The 22,371-nt window shown below is 40.0% G+C and overlaps 1 protein-coding gene across 4 annotated transcripts in view; it reads right to left on the reverse strand.

Moving 5' to 3' along the window:
• Positions 1-18,492: 18,492 nt before the first annotated feature.
• Positions 18,493-22,371, reverse strand: part of LOC117397932 (leucine zipper putative tumor suppressor 1-like) — a 47,096-nt gene continuing 43,217 nt past the window's right edge. For all 4 annotated transcript variants that reach the window (XM_059013635.1, XM_059013636.1, XM_033996900.3 and 1 more), the window contains exon 4: positions 18,493-22,328. In XM_059013635.1, coding sequence (XP_058869618.1) covers positions 21,639-22,328 — 690 coding nt within the window. In that variant the 3' untranslated portion in view covers positions 18,493-21,638. The remainder of the gene's footprint in view (positions 22,329-22,371) is intronic.

The raw sequence follows: 22,371 nt of genomic DNA on the forward strand, positions 1-22,371 counted from the left end.
TTAAAGTAAATAGCAGGGTTCTAGAAAAAAATAGCATTATATGTCCCAGCGTGTTGCTACAACTGTTTAATTAACATACCTCTATAAGTTACACTTATAACTTTAAAGTCTGTTTCAAAGCTCTTTTCAAAATGTCTAGTGCACTGGGGTTTGAAATCTGTCCCCTAAATCACTGTTCCGTACCATATCATAGATCATTATTGCTATGTCACCTGTTTGACAATGTGGGCAATAATCCTTACACCATCAATGCACTAGAGCAGCCATTTTGAAAAGAGCTTTGAAATAGACTTTAAAGTTATAAGCGTAAGAAGTTATCAGAATGTTAACAATGAAAAGAAAAATGACAGGTGCGTTATTTAAACAGTTGTAGCAACACGTGGGGACGTGGAACGCTGCTACCTACTCTTTAAAGCCTATTCACACCAGACGCGATGAGATTTGTCCTGCGATAAAGTGATAATTTCATTGCGACACTACCTTTCACACCAGTGGTGACAGGCGCTCACAATGTGATAGGCAACTCTCCTCTGATTGGTCAGTCCCTAGCTACCGCGCGACACAATCTCAAAAATAGGCACCAATCATATTTTGTTCGTGTCGCTTCAGTGTTGCCCTGTCGCATTGCAGGCCTGCATGGTTCTTATCAAAACTACATGTTCTATTTTCTTTTTGTCGCACTACAGATTTGCTTGTCGCATCGCATCTGGTTTGAATAAGCCTTTACTTTTGGGTAGTCTGTTATGCTTGCATTTCCTAGGCTAACCTCAGCAAGGTCAAAGCATGCCACTGTCTGGCTGCAAAGCAAATCTGTCATCAGGGGAAGTCGTTAGTTGGTTAATGACATGAAGGAAGCCATTGAATGGGTGGAAAGAACATCAATTTACAGGTGTAATCACCTAGGAAGTGCAGTATAACAGACCATCGTAAACGAAGGCATTCAAGCAGATGGAGATGAATCATGCAAAACTGTTTTCTCTGAAAGAAAGGGACATTTTGTCCAGCATAGAAACTGGAGGGAGACAACATCCTCTCGAGACCCTGTCTATATTTGAATGTACAGGACATTGTTTTCCTTTTTTGGTTATTACTGTTTCCCTAAATTTAAGAGCTGATTTCTTTGGGTCTCAGTTATCAGTGGTTCAAAGGCGAATTGAATCCAGTGAATGGTCATGATATACTATAGTGGTGTACTTTCAGAGATGTTACTACCTTAGTGGAAATGAAAACATAGAAAGCGCACTGGGTATTGTGGGGTACAGTAATCCGTTGCGTATCCGACTGCGGTGGGACCAGAGTAAGGGCGGATATGTAAAAAATGGCATTTATTATTATTATTATTATTATTATTTATTTCTTAGCAGACGCCCTTATCCAGGGCGACTTACAATCACAAGCAAATACATTCAAGTGTTACAATACAAGTAATACAATAAGAGCAAGAAATACAATAATTTTTGTTCAAGTGTGACAAACCACAATTCAATAATACAGCAGATAATAGTGATAGTTACATCAGGATATGATTAAATAGTGATAGTTACATCAGGATATGATTAAGTACAAAATACTACAGGTTAAACACTTGGCAGATTACAATATTCTGAAGTACAGGATTAAATGCAGTAAAATAGGAGGAAGATAAGAGCAAAATAAAGCACATTTAAATGAAGGGTGATAGTGTCCCAGGATACAACAGAGGAGTTCTACAGGTGCTGTTTGAAGAGGTGAGTCTTAAGGAGGCGCCGGAATGTGGTCAGGGACTGGGCAGTCCTGACATCTGTAGGAAGGTCGTTCCACCACTGCGGAGCAAGGGTGGAGAAGGAGCGGGCTCGGGAGGCAGGGGAGCGTAGCGGAGGTAGAGCCAGTCTTCTAGTGCAAGCTGTGTATGAATACCATTATACACAGCTTTAACAAGTACTATATTCACACAATTATTGTTTTGAGATTCAGCTTTTATTAGGGAGCTCCCCTACATCTCTTGTTTAGAAAGATACAGGGTATTAATGCTTGTGACAGAGTAGCCGTCTGTGGATGCGTGCATTCGCTGCTGAGTGACAGGCAGGAGATCGAGACAGAGGTTGAAGCTGATACGCCCCCCGCAGGCGAACAGGATTTATTTACATATCAAGTCAACATACTGAACATCTAACGTGACACTACCAGCAATGGCAGCGCACGGGGCAGATACAACACAGTGTTGATCATGGCGGATATGTGACGGGCATATACGCGACGGATTACTGTATTTTAAAACTTTGAAAACATCTCTGTTTGCAATAGGTGAAGAATAGCGGACTGGTGCATCGGATGTTATACCCCTTGTATAAATTAGGCAGGGAAAAGAATTCATATTAATTAGTACAGAGGCACAGTGGAAAATGCATACTGGAAACAGATGCTGAATCAGCCATTATCAGAATTACCAATGGTGTAAAACAGCCTTCGTTAAAGTAGTGATGAATGGGACTCTGTATGATTTATGCTTCCTGGGCGCCCGACGCTGATGCTAGCCAATCGCCTTCCCCAGAGGACACACCAAACAGCTGTCAGGCACTCATTAACTTTCCCAGAATTAATTTGTCAGTCGAAAATGGGTTGCATCTTTGTTTGTGCGCACATTAAAGGGATGCATCATCTACATTATCCTAATATTTCATTTCTTAACTCTGTCTTCTGTATGATTCTCTATTGTGGTTTCTGATTAGATCATTACTTGCCATGCTTACTAACTACTCCATCAAAAAGAGGCAGATTGTGGGGAAGGATATTAGCATTGCGTACATATGCACTACATGGCCACTTTCACAGGATGCCTGCCTGATTGGATATGGCATCGCCCTTCTTTGTGGGGCACGTTCTCCTGGTATACCCTGGATCCCTTGATTACTCTGTAGTTTACTTAACAAGTCCTCCCAATAATTCTGCACTTGAACCCTGATGCTGATAACTACTTTTAAGACAGTAATACACCCATCCACTGTGCCAGTGCACATATAGAGAAGCATGTCATCTCCCATGGCCACCACAATCCCAGGATTTCAACCGCACTGAGCACATTTGAGATGAACTTGAATGGTATATTCGTCATCCTGGCACCCATGCCAAGTTGTGTCAAAGCTGTAATCAGATCAAACGGTGGCCTAACCCAATATTAGGGACAGGTCGTAATAAAGTGTATGTTATAAACATAATTATAAAAAGAAGTGCTATTGATAGGCTAACCGACTGTACCACAGTGTTTGTATGCAATTGAACTATCAGCAGGAGATGTTAAACAGAGGTCCTGTCTATTTTGTGAACATGACATCTTTGAATGCAGATGCCTGTCTTTGAAGAAGAGACACTTATCTATTCAGAGATACCATGATATTTATTAACCAATCAGGGTGGTTTAAAAACAGGCAATAGATGTCCCGCCCCTAAGCACCACAAACCAGGACACTGTGTATTCTTTTTTTGGGGTTTCTGAACAGTGATTCTGAACTTAATCTTAAGATTGCAGCTGATTTTCAGATAAAGCGTAGTACTGTGCAATGTCCACTTCAGAACCTCAGGACAATCTCTTGAGATTGGATTATAGTGAAGGTTGTTGTACGTACGTACGGTATGTATGTCACACTTCACATTATTTCATATATCAGGAGAACCGCTTATCCAGCTGTCATGAAACTTGATAGTAACATTATTTAGCAGAAGTTATTGAGGATATCTGATTCGGGAGGTGTCTGTCTGTGTGAAGGTGTCTGTCTGTCTGTCTGTCTGCCACACTTAAATATTTGTATTTATCCGGAGATTGTGATTAAATATGTTATTGCTATTCTGTACGAATCAGTGCGTTCTGTTGTTATATGTCACGGTCAACAACTTTTTCTTCATACTGATAGCTGTAGTTCTGAATTGACAGCCATGGTGAGGGGATGTATGTCATTGACATATTTATTCCTATTCAGACTTCCTGCAGGATCCAGGTGGTTTATAGTTGAAATGTAAGCCTCTGGAAGATTGTACTTATAGGACCCAATGGGAGTGTGCATGTGTAATGACCAGAAAATCAATTACCCAAATGAACTCAAGCACTCAGTCAGTTCACTGTTCTGCTTTAGAAAAAGACTGGTACTGGCATTGTTCCTGGATTTGGGATGCAGCTGCTACAGTTCCTTTTTCTACCAGCAGATGTCACTATTACACTGCGGTGCATCAGTGAACACAGAATTCTGATCATAAAACAAAGAAAATGAATTCGGTGAGAAAAAAAAAGTCACACAATTCCACTAAATGAAATAATAACTATGCAAATAAAATACATATATATTAAAAAAAAAAACTCATGTTTCTATGGTAACCTTGTTAATTAGAAGTACTAGAGCAAACAAACAAATAAAAGCCTAGTACAGATTATTTTATTTTTGTTCTAAGACAAGATAGTGGATGAAAAATAAAATAAATGTATGTAATAATGGAATAAATAATTTATACAGCTTGGGCTAATATCTTTTTTTTATCTATAAGTACACGTTGCCATGTGAAGTAACACAAAGCATTTAATCATGAAGTGTCAGAATGACACGAGGAAAGGGGCCTTTAATAGTTGATATGAAGAGAGATACAGCCATCACATTTAATGACAGTTTAATAAATTACAGGTCTCAGCCATTATAAAAATGACAAATTGTTTTAATATAAATTCAATGGGGGCTAATAAAGGGCAGAATTCTAATATCGGATATCTGGCCAATACGAAAATGAAAAAAATGAACCAATGTTGTTGTTTTCTTTCACTGATCCGAAATTTTAATAATTTAGGTCAGATTAACCATTGTTCAACGTTTACTTGAAGGAGGATAACCCAAACCCCACTGCTCACTTTACAGGTAAGTATATTTCTTATAATAACCTTCTATAGCCCCCAGATTGTTTGGATCTCAGACTGACCACCGCCCATCCCAGGAGCGCACAGGAACCACACAGACAGGTGTGTAAAATGGTTGTTCTTTATTATGTCAAACCAACAAAAAACCAACAGAACAGTTTTTTTTCTCACAAAGAAATGTCAATAAGAACACTTATACCCCCTAAAATAACAATGGTTTTCACAGGGAAGCTATAATTTAATATCCACACAGTAAGTATTCAGGTAAGTAAACAGTATAGTTAAGTGCCACACTGTTTAGAAGGTAGATTAATTATGTCCACAATACCCGGTATAGTGTCACCTGACCTTCAATGGCCGCAGAGTGTCTCATTCCTCAAAGGACAAAAGGCAGTCTTCTCCAAAGTGGTCTTGGTCATAATGCAGGCACTTTAATTTGTCCACGAAAGTCCAACTGGCTCCTTGCCAATACTTTGCATCCAGATCCCACCAGGGGGGATACTTCCTCCCTCCCTCTGTGACGTTGATCCTGGAGAAACAATGAAAACAATCCGTCCTTAATACTCGCTCTCCCCTCCCCGTCTCACTCTCTGAGCGGGGCTAATTCCCCTCCCTACAAGAGCATTAGTCTTCTGACCCGGCCACTGATACTGAACTCTAGAAGGTGAGAGCCTTGCTAATCGGGGTGTCTGCAGGTCATACAGCAGTCCGTCTTCTCTGCAATCCAGAATGGAGGGAGAGAGAAGGCAAGCCCTGGAGACAGACAAAACTACAATGTGTCAGCACTCATAATACAATAAAGATATACAATAAAGATATCCAACACTATACTTATTCCATTCACAGTCTCTATGTACTGGAGTCGTGTAACAGTTAACTAGAACGCTAGCATCCATCAAACAGGATGTTCACATAAACAACACGAGTTATACTCGCAGTCTGTTGTGAAACAGTATGCTCTTAATCTCAACAATGCAAAGAGTACTTCACTTTCTTCTGTGTGATGTAGAGTCTTCACTGTATTTTAGCTGTGCTGTTTTGTTTCCTTCTACTTCTCTTCAATGTATTTATTTCTTAGGCTCCAGTGCTGCTTCTCTTCCTTTCATGTCCAAAATGCCCCCGGGCCGGTTCCAGTGTGTTCCCCCCCCTGACTTTGATAATTTGTGACACACATGTAGCACATTGTGTGGATAACTACTCTGCAGTACTCTTGACCAAAATCTACAACAAATAAGGTTAATGTAAGAACATTTACATGCAGCTTACTGTTTTTTTTTTGGTTCTATAACATCATTTTTTTTTCATTACCTACAATTGCTTCAAACTTAAATGCCCGGTGTTTAAAAAAAGTCTCGTAAGGTTTCTGAAACTCATATATCAGTTTAAAAAACAGGGATCTCAAAAGTAAAAAGGATAAAGAAAGTAATCAATATATTAATATTCTGTAGTTCTACATTTTTTTTTTATTAAGACAGGTTTTAAACCTTCATTTTTGTACAGTGTTCATTTAGATATTGGTTGTGACACAGCAGTGCCTTGAGCACAGTTTCGCCCTCCCTCTTTCCTCTTGTTTGTTGCCCTCAAACTATTTGGCAGGTGTAGATTTTGTTTTATTCATAGGCATGATTCTACAGTTTGCCTCAGTCCAGAAGGCTTTCCTGCAGGAGGTCCTGGTGCATACAAGCTGGATATTAAGGCACACTTACAAGGAGATGGAATATCACTACCCTTGTATAAATGGCTTGCATTCTGCCATTGGTTCCCAGAACGCAGTCTTTTCAGAAACAATTTTACGGAATAGTTAATAAGCATGGCAAATAATTAATAGAGAAACAGAAAGCACACACATGATATAAACAGAAATAGCGGAGGCATTTACCATACAGGAAAATAAGTGGGCTATGCAGTGTCGTGTCAAGTTTTGCTGGAAACCTTTGTCATTTTGTTTTGTATAACTATCCACCTATCTGACAATGACCTTACATTAAAAAATGAACTTAAATGAGCAAAATTGCACAAGTGAGCCTACATGGGTTATAAAGTAACACATTCATTTCTGCAGGAATACCCCATGGTAGTTCCATTAAAGGTGAAACAACATTTTTGGCCTTCGCGTGTTGACAAAATCCTCAAATCACAGACCCTCTTTGTAGCATAAGGTTTTAAAACAAGACATAAGAAAAGTGTCTAGACCAAGCGTTTTGTGCCTTAAGCCATCCCATTGAGAATCCAGGAATGATCCTAGGGTGCAACTTTGTTGAATGACAAGCGGATTATAGCAGGGAGACTATACGGCTTGCTGACAGAGCTGAAAGGGGCTCTCGACTCATCACCAGCGCACTGAGGCTGCCTGCTCCGTGCCTCCTGACTGAAGCATCAAAGTGGTTTAGTGTCAACTGGATTACAGCTGCTGATTCAACACCATGAGCCGGGGGAGGGAAAACAGATGGTTGATAAGGCTAACTAGCATCACACAGGACGGCCCCCAAACAAAGACACCCCTGGTGTGCAGCCAGCGGGACCCCCTCACAACTCAGAGGGGATATAAATTATTCAGTTGTTGAATATTGCATAAGCAGCCATCAACCCTGCTCTGAAACAGCAGGACTCAATCCTGGATCTCCCTCCTAATCCTGCCACCCCAAATTGTAGTATAGGATTGGTGCTGATTCATTAGCCTTGCAAACCTTCTGATTCAAGTAATTTAAGTCTCTCCCCTCTCTCCCTACTCCACCTACCCCCACTGTCCCCTCCCGCCATAACCTCCACTCTCTCTCCCCCTCTGTCCATGCCTCCACCACTCTCTCTCACCTACCTCCTATCGACGCCCTCTCCCAACTCTCTGTAGACTCTGCTACCTCCACCCTCTTCTCCTCCCTCACCTCCTCCCTCGACTCCCTCTGTCCCCTCACCACCCGACTGGCCCACCCCTCCCACCCCCAACCCTGGCTCTCCTCTGTGCTCCACTCAACAAGAACCAAACTGCACTGCTGAAAAGAAATGGAAGAGAACCAAACTCCCTGCTGCCCTAGACCTCTACCGCTCCCTCCTCTCCTCCTTCTCCTCTCCTCTCTCCTCTGCTAAATGCTCCTCTTTCCAATCTATTAGCATATCCTCCATTAACAACCCCCTGACCTCTCCTTCCTCCTCCAGGGCCACAAACCCACCACGTGCGCCCTGGACCGCCTCCCCATTCACAATTTTCAAGCTGCTGCTCCTGCTCTACTCCACTTCATCTTCTCCCTTCTCAACACCTCTCTCCTCTCTGGCCTCTTTCCCTCTGCCTTCAAACAAAACCTACCCTTGACCCCACCTCCCTCCAGAACTACCGTCCTGTCTCCCTCTTACCCTTCCTCCCTAAAACCCTCGAGCGGACAGTACACCGCCACCTCTCTGCTTTCCTGTCTAACCACTCTCTGCTCGATCCTCTCCAATCTGGTTTCTGCTCTGCTGACTCCACTGAAACTGCTCTCCTGTGTGTCACTACCTCACTAAACTCTGCCTGTGCTTCCTCTCTGTCCTCAAGACACACCTGTAAAACTCAATGCTTCCCTTCTGGACAATATAGCACTCTGCCTTTAATGCACTTTAACTTGCACTTATCTGCTCCTTGTATTTAAACCTGCATTTAACCCAATCTGTAGTATCTTGTATTTCACTTGCATTCATATCTAACCCTGATGTAACTATCAACACTGTTATCTGCTCTTGAACTGCCCTGATATCAAATCATACTGTGTTTTGTATTTGCTCTTATTAGGACTGACGTGATTGTATGTTGTATCTTGCTCTTAATTGTACTGTAATTCTTGAGGCAATTGTAAGTCACCCTGGGTAAGGGCGTCTGCTAATAAATAAATAATAATAATAATATACAAGAAGTGTCTATACTGTATATTGCTATATGCTATAAAGGCTTTGTGAAGACTTGTTTCATGCTTTTGAATAATAATGTGTTCTCAATTCAACGGTTATTGTTGATTATTACCTGTCTTATATTTCATCTTTAATCTGATCACTGTTATTTACAGAAATTGCTGCAGATTTGACTAAAATAACTGCACGGCACGAAAAACAGCAGCATAAAGCATAGAAACATCCACATTGCAGCCTCCTCTCCCTCCCTGTGGTAAAAGTCTGTAATCTGGGATCATTATTACAGAATTCTAAATGCACTTTTCTTCAAATGGATTACAGCAGAGCAGCATATATGTACACCCTTAAGGTACTTATGCACCCTTTTGGGTACTTCTGATAAGTGCCTTCTATTACCTACATTGAGGACATCTGCTACTCTAAATGACTAATGACCCCTCTGTACAGAGATGCTAAAGGTAATTGCTCTTAACCTCTTTAACACATTAACTGAAGCCTGCAGAATAAAAGCTGTGCCTGCTTACCTTTTTGAAACCCATTCTCTTTCCTTCCATTAGCTCAGTATAATTATCACCCCTGCTACAGCAGACCGGTTTAAATACATCAGCAACCAGTGGCGCAGCAAGGGGGGCTCAGGGGGCTTGAGCCCCCCACCCCCCCAGCCATAGCCGCTACTACAAATTCATTATTGTACAGTTGCATTTACATATGGATAGTCTGTGGAAGCAGTCTGGCAAACATTGCTTCCAACAATGAATGAAAACCATGAATGTATGCAGCTTACAAAATTCGGTAAGTTGCTTGCCTATGGCTACACATGTGTCGCTTCTGGAAGGACAATTTGTATACTGTAGCGATGACCTCTACAGAACTTGCGGGACGCCGATACTTGTGCTCATTTCCCCCCGGAACTGTTGTGTGTTGTTTCCCCCCGGGACTGTTTGTTTGCGGGACCCTGTTGCAGCTAAGCGTGCAACTCCAGGACTGCTGCAAGCTTGCACCAGCGGTGACCTTCCCCCAGGCACGGGAAAAGGGAACAAGAGAGTTTGGAGATTGGTGGGAACCTGCGACACCCAGTGAGAGAACAGAGAGTCGAATAAAATGTGCAAGACATGTTTACATTAACCTTTTATTTTGTTGACGGTGTTTTTACTCTATGCCTCCTTTTTGTTTAATCCCCTCCCTGTGTCCAGTCGTGTCAGCTTGCGCTGGACAGAAAATAAATCAGCCTGCCGGCTATTGATTTATTCTTTCTTCATCATAATCCTTTTGCTATAATACTTTAAGCCAAACTAAAATGAGGAAAATTACTGACTTTTTTTCATGGGCGCCACTAGGATCGTTGGGGAAACAGCCTCGATCTCCATCAGAAGAAACAGCAAAATCAAGTGAAGGGCCAGGTGTAAATAAACGCAATGAAATGACAGCATGTGAAAAAATGATGTTGGTTTATTTTTTGGTCATCAATTAAGCGACAGCGATCGAATGATTATATTGAAAGACAGCTGGATACCACCGTACCTTACAAGTTTCCCGTGCCTGACACTGTAGACCACAAAAAAGAGAACACACACTTTTCAGCACAAATGGCTACTGCAATATCCATGGCTAGTGTACAGTGCTGCACAGCCAGGTGGATTTTGTAAATTGTGTGTGGCATTTGCACCTGGTAGCGTTACATGAAGCGGGAGAGATGTGGAAAGCTTTGGTGCTTGTTGCCTAATCACCTGGCTGACTCTTCTGACGAATCAATAATGAAGCTAGTTCAGGTAAGAGATTACTTCTTTTATACAGTGTTGTTACTAATTTGCAAATGGGCTTTGTTAAAGAATATATTCATTATATTTAGGAACACGAAATTATACCTAATTTCACTTTGGTGACGAAGAAGTCGAGGGGAACTGCTCTTTGCAGTTTGTTGCTCTTGCATTCATTGTGTATCTGCACTTGCTCTAAAACCTGAACCTTTATTGATTAAAAATTAAAATCCTTCAGCACTCTTAGGTGAATTAAGAGCTATACACGCACAACTATGGGAGAAAACCGACTCACTGGGTTAGCACTACACTGGCAGTGCATTGCAGTCGGTGCATTTCGGTAGAGAATGTGATTGACACTCTTGCACTCTCGCCCCGACGCCTTGGTTTTGTACATTAATATTTTCAGGACCTCTGCTACTTGGCACGTAACCTGAGCCCACCCCTGCTAAAGAAAATCCTGGTTTTGCCACTGTCAGCAACCTTTTGTTTCTTTGTAGTTTTCAAACTTTTGTTTGGTCAGCCAGTTCATCATAGTCCCTACCCTTATTGTCTTATTGTGTTGGGTTCTGCTCATCCAATATTGAGTTTCTAAAAATCTTCCATTTACCATTGAAATAAAAACAAAACGGCCTTTCAATTTGGCTGGCCCCACCGACTCCCTCTCTGTATATGTAAGGTGACCAGACATCCCGTTTTGGACAGGACAGTCCCACTTTTGGAACACTGGTCCCAGTGTCGCCAGAACCTTCCTTCAGAACCTTTGTCGCGCCGTTAAGAGAATATTGTATTTTCATGCAGGCTGCTGTGTTACTACCATATCTAAAATATTGCAGTACAATGACACTTGATGTGACTAAAGGGAAGGTTGAACGACCAGTAGCATTAAAAAGCGGCTGCACAGCGCCGTGCAAATCTGGAGAATAACTGAACAGTCAAAGTTCATATTTGCAACCAATCACAGAGAATTGCAGGCGGGTTTATCCAATGACTGCTGCTAAAATGAACTGGCGACTATCCTCGTCTGAATCATCACTCTGCCTGAAAAGGTTAGACTAGGGTAGTCTAACATGAGTGGCTCATACAGGTACCATTGTATTGTGTTGGGATTATTCTCTTCATATTTGTATATCTATTATTATAGCTTTGTGTGTAGCTATGGACGACAGTCTGCGGAAATCAACACTGTCACGCCACATCACCGTGCCATGTTTACAACGCAGTGCACTGAATCTTGTTGTAGTTTGAACACTTCTTTGTGCATCACAATAGCCCATCACAACAATAGGACGGGCTGTAAAATATGACAGAAGTATTTGAAAACATATTTTCTATTGAAATAACTCTATATTCACTTTCAGTTCACCACAGGTACCCTCTAAGAAACGTTAGTGAAATTGATGTTGTAAAAATATTTTAAAAGTTTCAGAACATTTTTTATTTATTTAACTGTACATTTTATGTTGTTTTTAGTAATAATAAAATATAATAGTTTCAGGTCTCCAGGAGTCCATTTCATTTCTTTAAAATAGATTTACATTTACTTATTATGCATAGTTACAGTGTACATAATGTGTAAATCTTTTTGCATGATATAACCCTAACCCTTTTCTGATACTGTACTTACATATATAGTGCAGGAAGATTTACACATTACATACTGTACATTGTAACGTGCAAGTACACATGTATTTATGAAGTAACTAACGTGTTACCAGTGGACAAGAAATCAAGGGTTTGTCAACATTCCAGTATGATCCTGGGTATAGATGCCATAACAGAACACATTAAAAACACAAGACCTTTTATATATAATAGTAGTTCACAAGTACAATCTTCATGTATATGATTTATAATAAAATACTGCAGCACGACGTGTGTAGGTTGTCTCTTATTATAACATAAATCACAGCCGGGACACAAACTGCTCAAGGTGACTTATAAGAGACACCTTACACACAGCACATTACCTTATAGTAAAAAACATATATATATATATATATATATATATATATATATATATATATATATATATATATATATATATATATATATATATATATATATTGTAGCGTTCTCGGTTCCCGCAGGCAGGCGCATCACACAGGGCGAGGAAATCCACACACAGGCGGAGGGCGGGCGCGAACCCGGGACCTCTCGCACTGAAGCATAGCACCGATACCGCTGTACAAAAGAGCCGGCTCCTTTGCAAGGAGCGTATATCGGGCTTATGTCTCTGTGTGTGATTACGTCACCTACCAGCCCTACTGCTGCCTTCCCCCGTGCACGCTACAATATATATATATATATATATAATACACTCAGACTGAGGCCCTGGGAAACATTATTGTTATTGGGAAATGAGTTTGCTTTTAATGAGAATTTACCATGCTGTTATTATTATTATTATTATTATTATTATTATTATTATTATTATTATTATTATTGGTAGTAGCCATAGTAGTAGTTGGAGTACAATGAATAGTATTTTTATTAATATTAATATTAGTATTATTATGAATGCTGCTTTTACCAGTCATAAAGCAACTAAACATTTCTGCTCATTTCTAAAGAGAAAGGTTAGTCTGCATGTTACTTTATGTTTATAGCTGCATATCATATTTATGTTAAGGAACACTGGCCAATGTCAGCATATTCCAGTTTCAGTCCACTGTAACCTAAGATAAGATACAGGCAATCTGTTTTCATGCACCCTGACAAAGAATATCATTTCAGCTTTCATATGATTAGATTGTGTGCATTTGCCTCCAGTATAATTTATGTAAAACTCTTTATGATGGCCTGCTAGCCTGCCATCAGCTTCACAGCATGAGATATGATGCATTATCATAATATCCTCTGTTACTGCTTGGCTTGTGCATAATGATTTATGCAGGGATCTAAACTGTTTTCAAACAATAGTCCAGGAGAAAGGATAGTCCTGCAGTACTGTTCTATACAACATGTGGCCTAAGGATATGTATACATCAGTAATTAACTGTGTTCTTTTCCAGAGATTTAAGATAAATATGTATGTCTAGTGATTGAATTTAGGGGACGTTTTCATTTTAAAGTCTTCAGAATTTTAAGTCCAGGTTCAAAACTTAAAGGAATGAGTCACAAAATAGGTTGAGGGGACTGCTTTTATTTGTAAGCTTTGAACAAAAAATAATTACTGGGGTGTGACAGGGGGTTATTATGTACTGTATGTATTTTATTTGTATTTATTATTATTAATGTTATTATTATATATTTTGTGCGGACGGACGAAATTATTATCGATTATTTATTATTTGTGACCAGCATAATTTGATTAATGGGTAATTAAGGCTCCAGCCACAAAATATAAAAGACCCGCTCTGGGCTCATGGTGGAGAGAGTGTCGGAGGAGAGACAAGATGTGAAATATAAATCAATTGCTATAGTAATATACTTGATTATAGTTTTGTTCCGTGTTTGTCTATTTTGTTTTGGCCCATGTGCCCTTTTGTTTATTATTGTGTTTTTGTTTAACTGTTTCTTTTGTTATTTAATAAAGATACGGCTGCGGCCTTTTTAGCCCCGTACCAGTGCTGTTTATACTGCTTCCTGAACCTGACGTCACCACCCACACGCACCACTCTAGGCATCCTGCCACAGGGGGATTTGGTGAAGTCTTTAAAATCTTAAAATGTGTTGACTAAGCTAACCCTAGCCAATACTTTAAGTGCAGCACAGAAACCAGGACCAGAGGAAATTGAGTGGAGACAGACTTAGAACAGTGGGTAGGAGACACTTCTTTCATTGAAGACATTGAAAAAGACGTAGTCGAAATGTTTGTCATTGAATTTATTTAGTTTTTTTTCAGTATTTCTTAATTTAGCAATAGTGGATGAGTTTTGAGATTAACTCATCTACAGTACTAGTAACCGAACGAGTTCTGATACATACGCACATAAGACTTTGTCCGCTATATCCCCAACACCGGAGATTAATCCCTGCAGAGGATAAGAAGCAGACTAGAACGACTGGCCAAGAATTTGAAAAGCATTGAAAAGAATCAATGTGCAGAATGGATTAGCTCTGGGTAGGACTGCTCCACTGATAAACTCGGACAAAAGGTAATACTTCAGGATTGAGACTGAAGAGGATTATATATAAATAGGTTTTTGATTAGATTCCTCTCTAGGGATAACTTTGGCATACAGAGATGTGTGTATTCAACGATACAGATCCTTGCAAGTTTTATATCATCCTTGCTGTTTAATTTTACATGGTCAAATTTTCTGTAGCCTGCAAGGAGGAAAAACTATATTTTTCCTGACCTAAGCCAGGACCTTGACATGAATGCGCTGATGTTTCAAATGTGTGCTCTGGGGTGTCTACCAACAGCCTGAAGAAATTCTCATAAAATATATCTACAACACAATGAATAATGACCATAGTGTTCACTCACACCATGCCAAGTCTTAGCTGGAATCAGTAACATGGCTCTAGTAACCTCATATTGGGGGTGATGTAATGATACACGCACAAGTGATTTGCAGGTGCAAAACCCCCATAATACTGCCGTAAATCGTGTTTAGCAGCCTGTGGCAAAGTGCCCGCCCCTGTGTGTATTTTGTGTGTTATGTGTTGTATGTATGGTGCGTATGTTAATGTTGGTGTATAGATTGGTACACGGGATATAAACGGGTCTGTGTTTCACGTGTATTTAAAAAGTGTAGATTTGTATTTAGGCACGAGGAGGGCACAAATCACTTCACGTGCTGGTTAAATGTAATATGTGAGCACGGGGTTGCACAGAATTAATTCACGTGCTGGGATTCAAGTGAATAATTAATTAGTAATTGAATCCCAGCACAACAGTATAAATAGGCACATTTTTAGTCACTCGGGGTTGGGAGTTCGAGAGTGGAGAACGGGTGAGAGAGAAGGAGAACGTAAAAGTAGTAAAGTGAAATCTAGAAGTGTTTGTACTCACCGTGTTTGTTTGTCTCTCCGTGCACCGTTTGTTAAGTGTTAGTTCGTTTTGTTTGTCTGTTTATTTTGGCTACAAGTGCCGTGTCCTGTTTTGTATTCCGTTGTTTAAACCTTTTATTTTGTCATTAAACGCTGAGTGCAGCCATTGCACTCAGCATTTCTCATCACCATCACCGTCTCTGTGTTTGAATTCCTTTCTGGTCTGACGCAACCCACTCTGGCCGTCTTTGTGACACAGCCGTAAAGTCAAATTGTACCAGTCACTAAAAATGCGCCGTATGTAAAGAATGGTGTTCACCTGGTGTTCTGCACCCGCTTTCAAATTTGCACTTTGCTATCATTAATCCATTACAATTATATTGAAATGCATTCAAATAAAGAAAAGAGCATGGGCAGGATCTGGATACTAAGCAAACATTATAATGTGATGTGAGGATTTTGCCTTGCACTGGGCAGTTGCTGATCCTTCAAAAACTTTACACCTCTTCTTACAAGGTGCAAACCTTTGTAGAAGTGAGTAATTAAGAGCTGTATAAAAGCACACACCTGCAGAGACCTGTGATTGGCTTCAGGATGGCTGCTGTGGTACAATTCCTGATGCGACGACACTTGGCTCTTGTTGAGGAGAGGCAGGAACACGTTCAGAGGAGAAGGGCAAGACGAAGAAGACCTTGCATATTCAATCCCAGGGTCACTTTGTTTGGGATGCTGGAGGATGCAGTGCTAAAGCATTATCGTCTCACTCCACTGGTCATCCTAGACCTAATAGCTGAATTGAGGGATGAGCTAGACCCCCACGTCAATCTAGGGACCACTATCCCTGCACGTGTGAAAGTGCTGTGTTCTCTGCACAACTCTCTGGTTCCTTTCAGACCACAGTTTTCTAGAGTGCTAGCAAATATCTGGATGTTATGCTGAAAAGGGCAGGCCAATACATTTAATTTCCTAAGGATACTTGCATAACTGATGTTGGCTGAGGCTTTTCCAAACAACTCCGTAAGGACTCTCAGCTCCTTCTCAGAAAACGTTTCTTTTTTTTCTGTGCGCCAAGAGGACTTTGCTGCCCTTCCTCTGACATTTTTTTTTTGCATTGTATTTATCATGCTCCACAAATGTCATACAGCGACTACTGCTCTCTGTACTCCTAACTTTGCAAGGGCGGACGCTAAATAGACTAAATAGATGCGCTCATTGAGACCCTCAGTATCATAACTGTGGATCATTATTTGTTCGTGTTGAGTAATTTGCATTGCTCTTAAGCTTACATAGGGTGCAGTGCAAAATAATTGCCTGCCCACAGTGCAATTTGAATTTTGCATCCGCAATTATTTGCACTGCGCTTATACTTATATCTCCACCATTACCTCAAAGCTAACAATGCACTGGAGCCTGGTATACTAATAACATTCATAGCCGGTTTCACAGACCCCAATTTGCAATAATAGTGGATTCTCTTACCTACAGCTATGGCCAAAAGTTTTGCATCATCCTGTAGAATTAACACATTTTGCTTCATAAAGTTGATTGAAACCTGCTTAATAATGTTACGTTGATATATTGAATTACATACTGCTTTGTAGTTTTCCATATACTCAGAAAAACTGACAAAAATGTAAAAATGTGACATTTCGAAATCTAACATGTACTACTATTATGTCTCCCAGTAGACTTTTGCAATATCATTTTGTAGTTCCTTTGATTATGATGGTAAATAAAATATCTAAATGATGTTCATATATATATGTTTTTTACAAGTATGTCTCATTATTATAAATTCTAGGTGACGCAAACCTTTTTGGCCTTAGCTGCATTCCAAGATTAGTGCTAATCAGCGTGAAACCAGCCAGTAATTGGTTCTAGATTTACTGGCTACCATGGTAAAAGAATAGCAAGAGCTGTAAAGCATGTTAATGCATGGTGAAGTATGGCAAGGCATAAGTAATACATTGGAAAAGCTTCAACTGCAAAATCTCAGCGGAAATGTACAGTGGTAATCATAAAGTGTTACAGAACCCCCTGCAGTGTTTACAAGAAACACATTATTTTACCTTTGATGTGGCCTGTGTTCTCCATAATGCAGCAATATAATCAGTTTTTAAAAAAATATTTTGTATTCTCATATCAACTAAAGAATTACTTATTTTCACCTTTTACTCGTGAACGGTTGCAGGAGAAAGAGAGTTCTTTCTTCTAAACATTGCGGTGCATCCAGTTCATGCCCCCTCCTGCAACAGTGTTGGTGTTCTGATTAAAATGAGTGACGTATTTTGTGCATAGAAATCCAGCATTGTTGCAGGAGGGAGCATTATCTGGATACACTGGATCCTTAGTAGAGGAATTAAGTTTCCCCAGGATATGTGATTATGCCAAGTTCTCGGGGAACACAGTAAGGTTTATCCTGTAGTAACTGTGATTTAGTGTTTATTTTTTTGGAAATGTAGATTATGTAATTAATATAAAGCTTGCTTGATTTTCAGGCAGGAAATCTATATTACAAGCGGTACGTCGATTGGTTAATCTACAAGCCTATTACCAGCAAGTTCCCATTAACCTATAAAGTACCTATTTCGCAAACTCAGTCTTGCCATGCTTTTGAATCATTCTACTTATTATTATACACCCATTGTTGGGTCAATGTTTCGGATACTTATAAGATTTGTATTCTAATAAAGGTGGTTAATTAATGCAAGATTGTCCTTACTGAAATACAATAGAGCAAGCCACTGTTAATATAGTACCACAATGGTAACATTTTCATATTGTAAAATATCAGTGGTAGCACAATGGCATGGGCCAATCTACTCTGGTTATCTATTGCAGTACAATGGTACATTCACTACCAATCTCTTACTGTATATGTGCAATCTTCTCCAAATCCAATCTGTTTTCCATTGCTGATAATGGCAGATGGTTTCTTAATACTAATTATATTCAAACCTTTTACGGAAGTTTCTCTTTTGTTGTTGCTGTTTTTAAACAGGGCACAGGGCAACAAAATAACACTAAGAGGTGCAGACTTTTATCAATGAGATTCAACTTTATTTTTTAAATAAATACAAAATATACAATACATAAATAACAGAGCATTTCCAATATTTTCCTTTCGTGTCACCAGCCCCTAGCAAAGCAGATGTTTATAATGCAGAGTTTCAGTCTTTTTACAAATGTGTTGGAGAGAAGTCAATTAAATAGGCAGTTGTCCCGCTCGACAGCTGGTGACACATCAAGCATGCAGAGTAGAAGTAGATAAGCATAAGCAATCTATTTACATCGCCACTGTGCTCTGAGGCAACCAAAGTGGCTTGGGTACAATAATATCAAAAAACATAACCTTGAAAAAACAATTTGGCATATTCAGCGAACATTGTAACACATTCCGCTGCAGAACACTGTCTGGAATGAGCTAAGTAAAAGGTAAACTGTTATTTCTTTAAAAGATAATAAAACAAAAAGAGCAGATGTTCACATGTCAGGCACCAAGCCACCTTTCATTTTACACCCAATAAACAAGGGTATCTAAAACAACACCTGAAGTACATGCTAAAGCAACATCATGCTGAGTGCCCTGCAGCCGTTCCATTTTAGCTAGGTGGAGCCTGTATCGTACTTGGAATGGGGACAACTAAACAAAGTCAATGCAAAGCCTGGGGTGCTGTGCTGTAGGGTTTGAGGATCCCTGAGCAAAATTCTAAATCCAAGTCATTATGCCTGCTCCATGGACATTAAAAGGGTGGGGTACTTATCTGAAGGACAGATTTTACCACTGCTTGTTTAACTCCTCCTTGACCAAGGCAAGTCTTCATTCCACCTGCCTTGTTTCACAACACCACGAATAAGAATCTGAGCTGGTTCTACCTGGTTAGATAAAGGATTTGATTGAGTAAGTGAGAGACAACCTCTTAGAAATGAGTATTCACCTCATGACCATATGCAAACCCCATTCCTTCTGAAACAATGTTAAAAGTAATGATTTATCTGTTGTATTTCCTGGTGCTTTGTGTAACTCTAATTACTTAAACAGATTTAGCCATTTTGCATGTGAAAGAAACTGGCATGAAATCAGTTTATGAAATACATAGGACTTATAATTTCGACCTGAAAATATTATGGAAAATCTCTTCTTTTAGGTATTTTTTACTATTGCATTTTTTTTTTAATTCAATATGGAATGGATTTTTCTTCGTTATCTATCGAATGACCAGTTGATGTGTATGACTTCAGGTTTAACATCTCACAAGTTTGCATTGCTCTGCATAAACGGTTGTACATTTGACAGGAGTGTATAGCTCATGGGTTTGTAACTAGATTAGAATTGTTGAAAGTCTCATTTTGGATTGTCTACAGTCAAGCACATAGCAGGTAGATGCCTGTAGATGTTCTCTAAAAGCTCTGAGACTGTCCTAACTTAAACACCCTATGCAGTCCTGGGCCTCTCTCAAGCAGAAACGGCCAAGTGTCCACTAGTTTGAACACAGTGCTCTAGAGGTGATAGACAAAAGAGGTTATAAAAACACCAAAACTCTTTTACTTCCTACATGGTGCTATTTTCTCTGTGTTACAAACCTCTTATACAAAAATACCACTTGTTTCTTTATCACTCTTTTGAGCCTTGAAAATCTTTCTGTTCATTACATACTCAGTGAAACACCAGACAAATTAACACAAATAGTAACATAAACCCCCAGAAGATAAATTCAGCAGTATTTTTTTAAATGGCTGCTGTCAAAGACCTACATGGCTCATTACCAAAACAACAGCACCAAAGGTAGTTAATTCAACTCAACAAAGCCACTGTGATTTTTAGCACCTGGATAACAAATGGGGCGCAGCCAGCTGTCGGCATTTAAGGAGCTCCTTTATCCTGTCTTGTTGTCATTGAAAATAGACAGTTATGAATGGAATCTCATTAGCAAACACTTTTTTGAGGTGTTCTTTACATCAAGTGGAGTCACTCCCTAAAGAGGATCAGTATCTCTACTCCTTCATTCTTATCACCGTTCTCTTTTTTTTTTTTTTTAACACTGTCAGATTTCCAGAGTATTAACAGGCTACGAATCAACCTGCTCAATGACTTCTGCTGACTACCTCCGGAAACTGCCAAATTCTGCGGTACTGGTTCTTCAGTATCATGCAGTGCTAAAGTGATGTTGTTTCCACGGTAGTTGTTCTTTGTTGCTGTTTCAGTGGCATGACCCTGTTTACTTTCCATAAGCCTAAGGTGCTTGAACAATGTTTCAAGTATCGCGCTGATCTTCCATTTTATGATATGAGCTAGGGTAAGGAATGGGCTTGGTAGTTGGTTTAGAATCAGGGCTAAGGCTTTGGTTGGGGGAAGATCTTTTTAACAGAATAGAGAATTGTATGCCTAGATTTGGGGGGTGATGGTTAAGATTAGTTCTATAAAACCAGCAAGTGTTCTTACTGTGTATGCAATTCTCATAGGAATGTGGAAGCACCTGGGTAAATATTTCCCATAAATATAGTGGAGATGTCTGGGTTGGATTTGAGGTTGGGCTTATATAGTTGGCGATTCAAAGGAGGTATATTTGTACAGATGGAATGTGGAAGTGTAGGTAGACATAATACATAGAAAACCGACGTGCTTGGAATGAGGCTGCATCATTTGTAGAAATACTTGGGTAGGTCTTTCCTACTGGCATGTGGATAACTACAATAAAGCAGCCTGCACCATGCTGGTTAATATGCATTAGAGACCCCTGTGTTACTGCAGTCTTTCCAGGAAGAACTCCACTTACCACTAACTGTGTCAACCTGCTTTACTGAAATATTGGACAGATAAATGACACAGAGACATAGATTTCCTCTGAAAATACTACCAGGACAAATACAAAGGAGAGGGCTGCTCAAAGCAAGCTCATATTAGCATATGAAACATTGTACTTTTCAGAAATGTATATGGGTTTAAGAAGTCATTTGGGAAAGATTCATAACTTTTCCAAATGGGACAGGATTAAAGACCATTGAATTAATAACACACTATCCACTAAAACAATGGGACCTCAAGCAGTGTGGTTTATATGGAATGAAAATCCATTCAGCAACTTAAAGTTGAAGCACAGAACCTGATGTCCATGAAAGTGTAACTGGATGTGGGTTAACCCTTGTGATAGACCTTAAGCAATGTGCTTCAGAAAATGTAGTCACACAATTTATATTTCCGTGGCTATAATTTTGTCGTACTGAATGTCTGCACTTTGCACGTTAATGTCCAACTCTGTGCGACTCTCCAGCTCCACAGTTAGCTCCTTCAGGATCTTTTCCAAATCTTGGTTCTTCTTGTGCACCTGTAGGTAGTTGTGCTGAAGCTGCTTCTGATACTTGATCACCTTCTCCTTCTCCCGGTTCCAGATCAGCCTCTCATGCTGAAAACTGCTCACCATCTTCTCCTTCTTCTGCCTCTCTTCCTTTAACTCCGCTTTCAACCTTTCCACCTCCTTTTGCAGGGTTTCCATCTCATGCACTGCAGTTGAAAGACATTTGGCTTGTCCTGTTGCTTGCCGACCACTGGCTTCCTGCTTGTTTAACTCCTCCTTGACCAAGGCAAGATCCTGCTTCAGGTTCCGGATGTCTGTCTCCAGTTGGCCCACCTTTTCCCTCAAGAGGTCAGCCTCGTTCTTCTTGCGCTGAAGCTCATTCTCACATACCTCCACCTCCATGGTCCTCGTGTGGACAGACTCCTCCATCTCCCTGACCTTCTGCTCCATGGGCTCTATTTTAGCTTTAGTTTCTTTCAGGAGGGCTTTGAGGCTGACAATTTCGTTCAGCTTGTGGCTCACGTCTCCTTGGGATTCCTTCAGCTGCTGCTTCAGTAGAGAGATCTCTCCAGATTTCTGGCACACCTGTAAAGGAGGTGAAAACAGAGTACCCATTAGGAATGTTTTT

This window comes from Acipenser ruthenus, chromosome 46 (genome assembly GCF_902713425.1).
Source record: "Acipenser ruthenus chromosome 46, fAciRut3.2 maternal haplotype, whole genome shotgun sequence".
NCBI lineage: Eukaryota > Metazoa > Chordata > Actinopteri > Acipenseriformes > Acipenseridae > Acipenser > Acipenser ruthenus.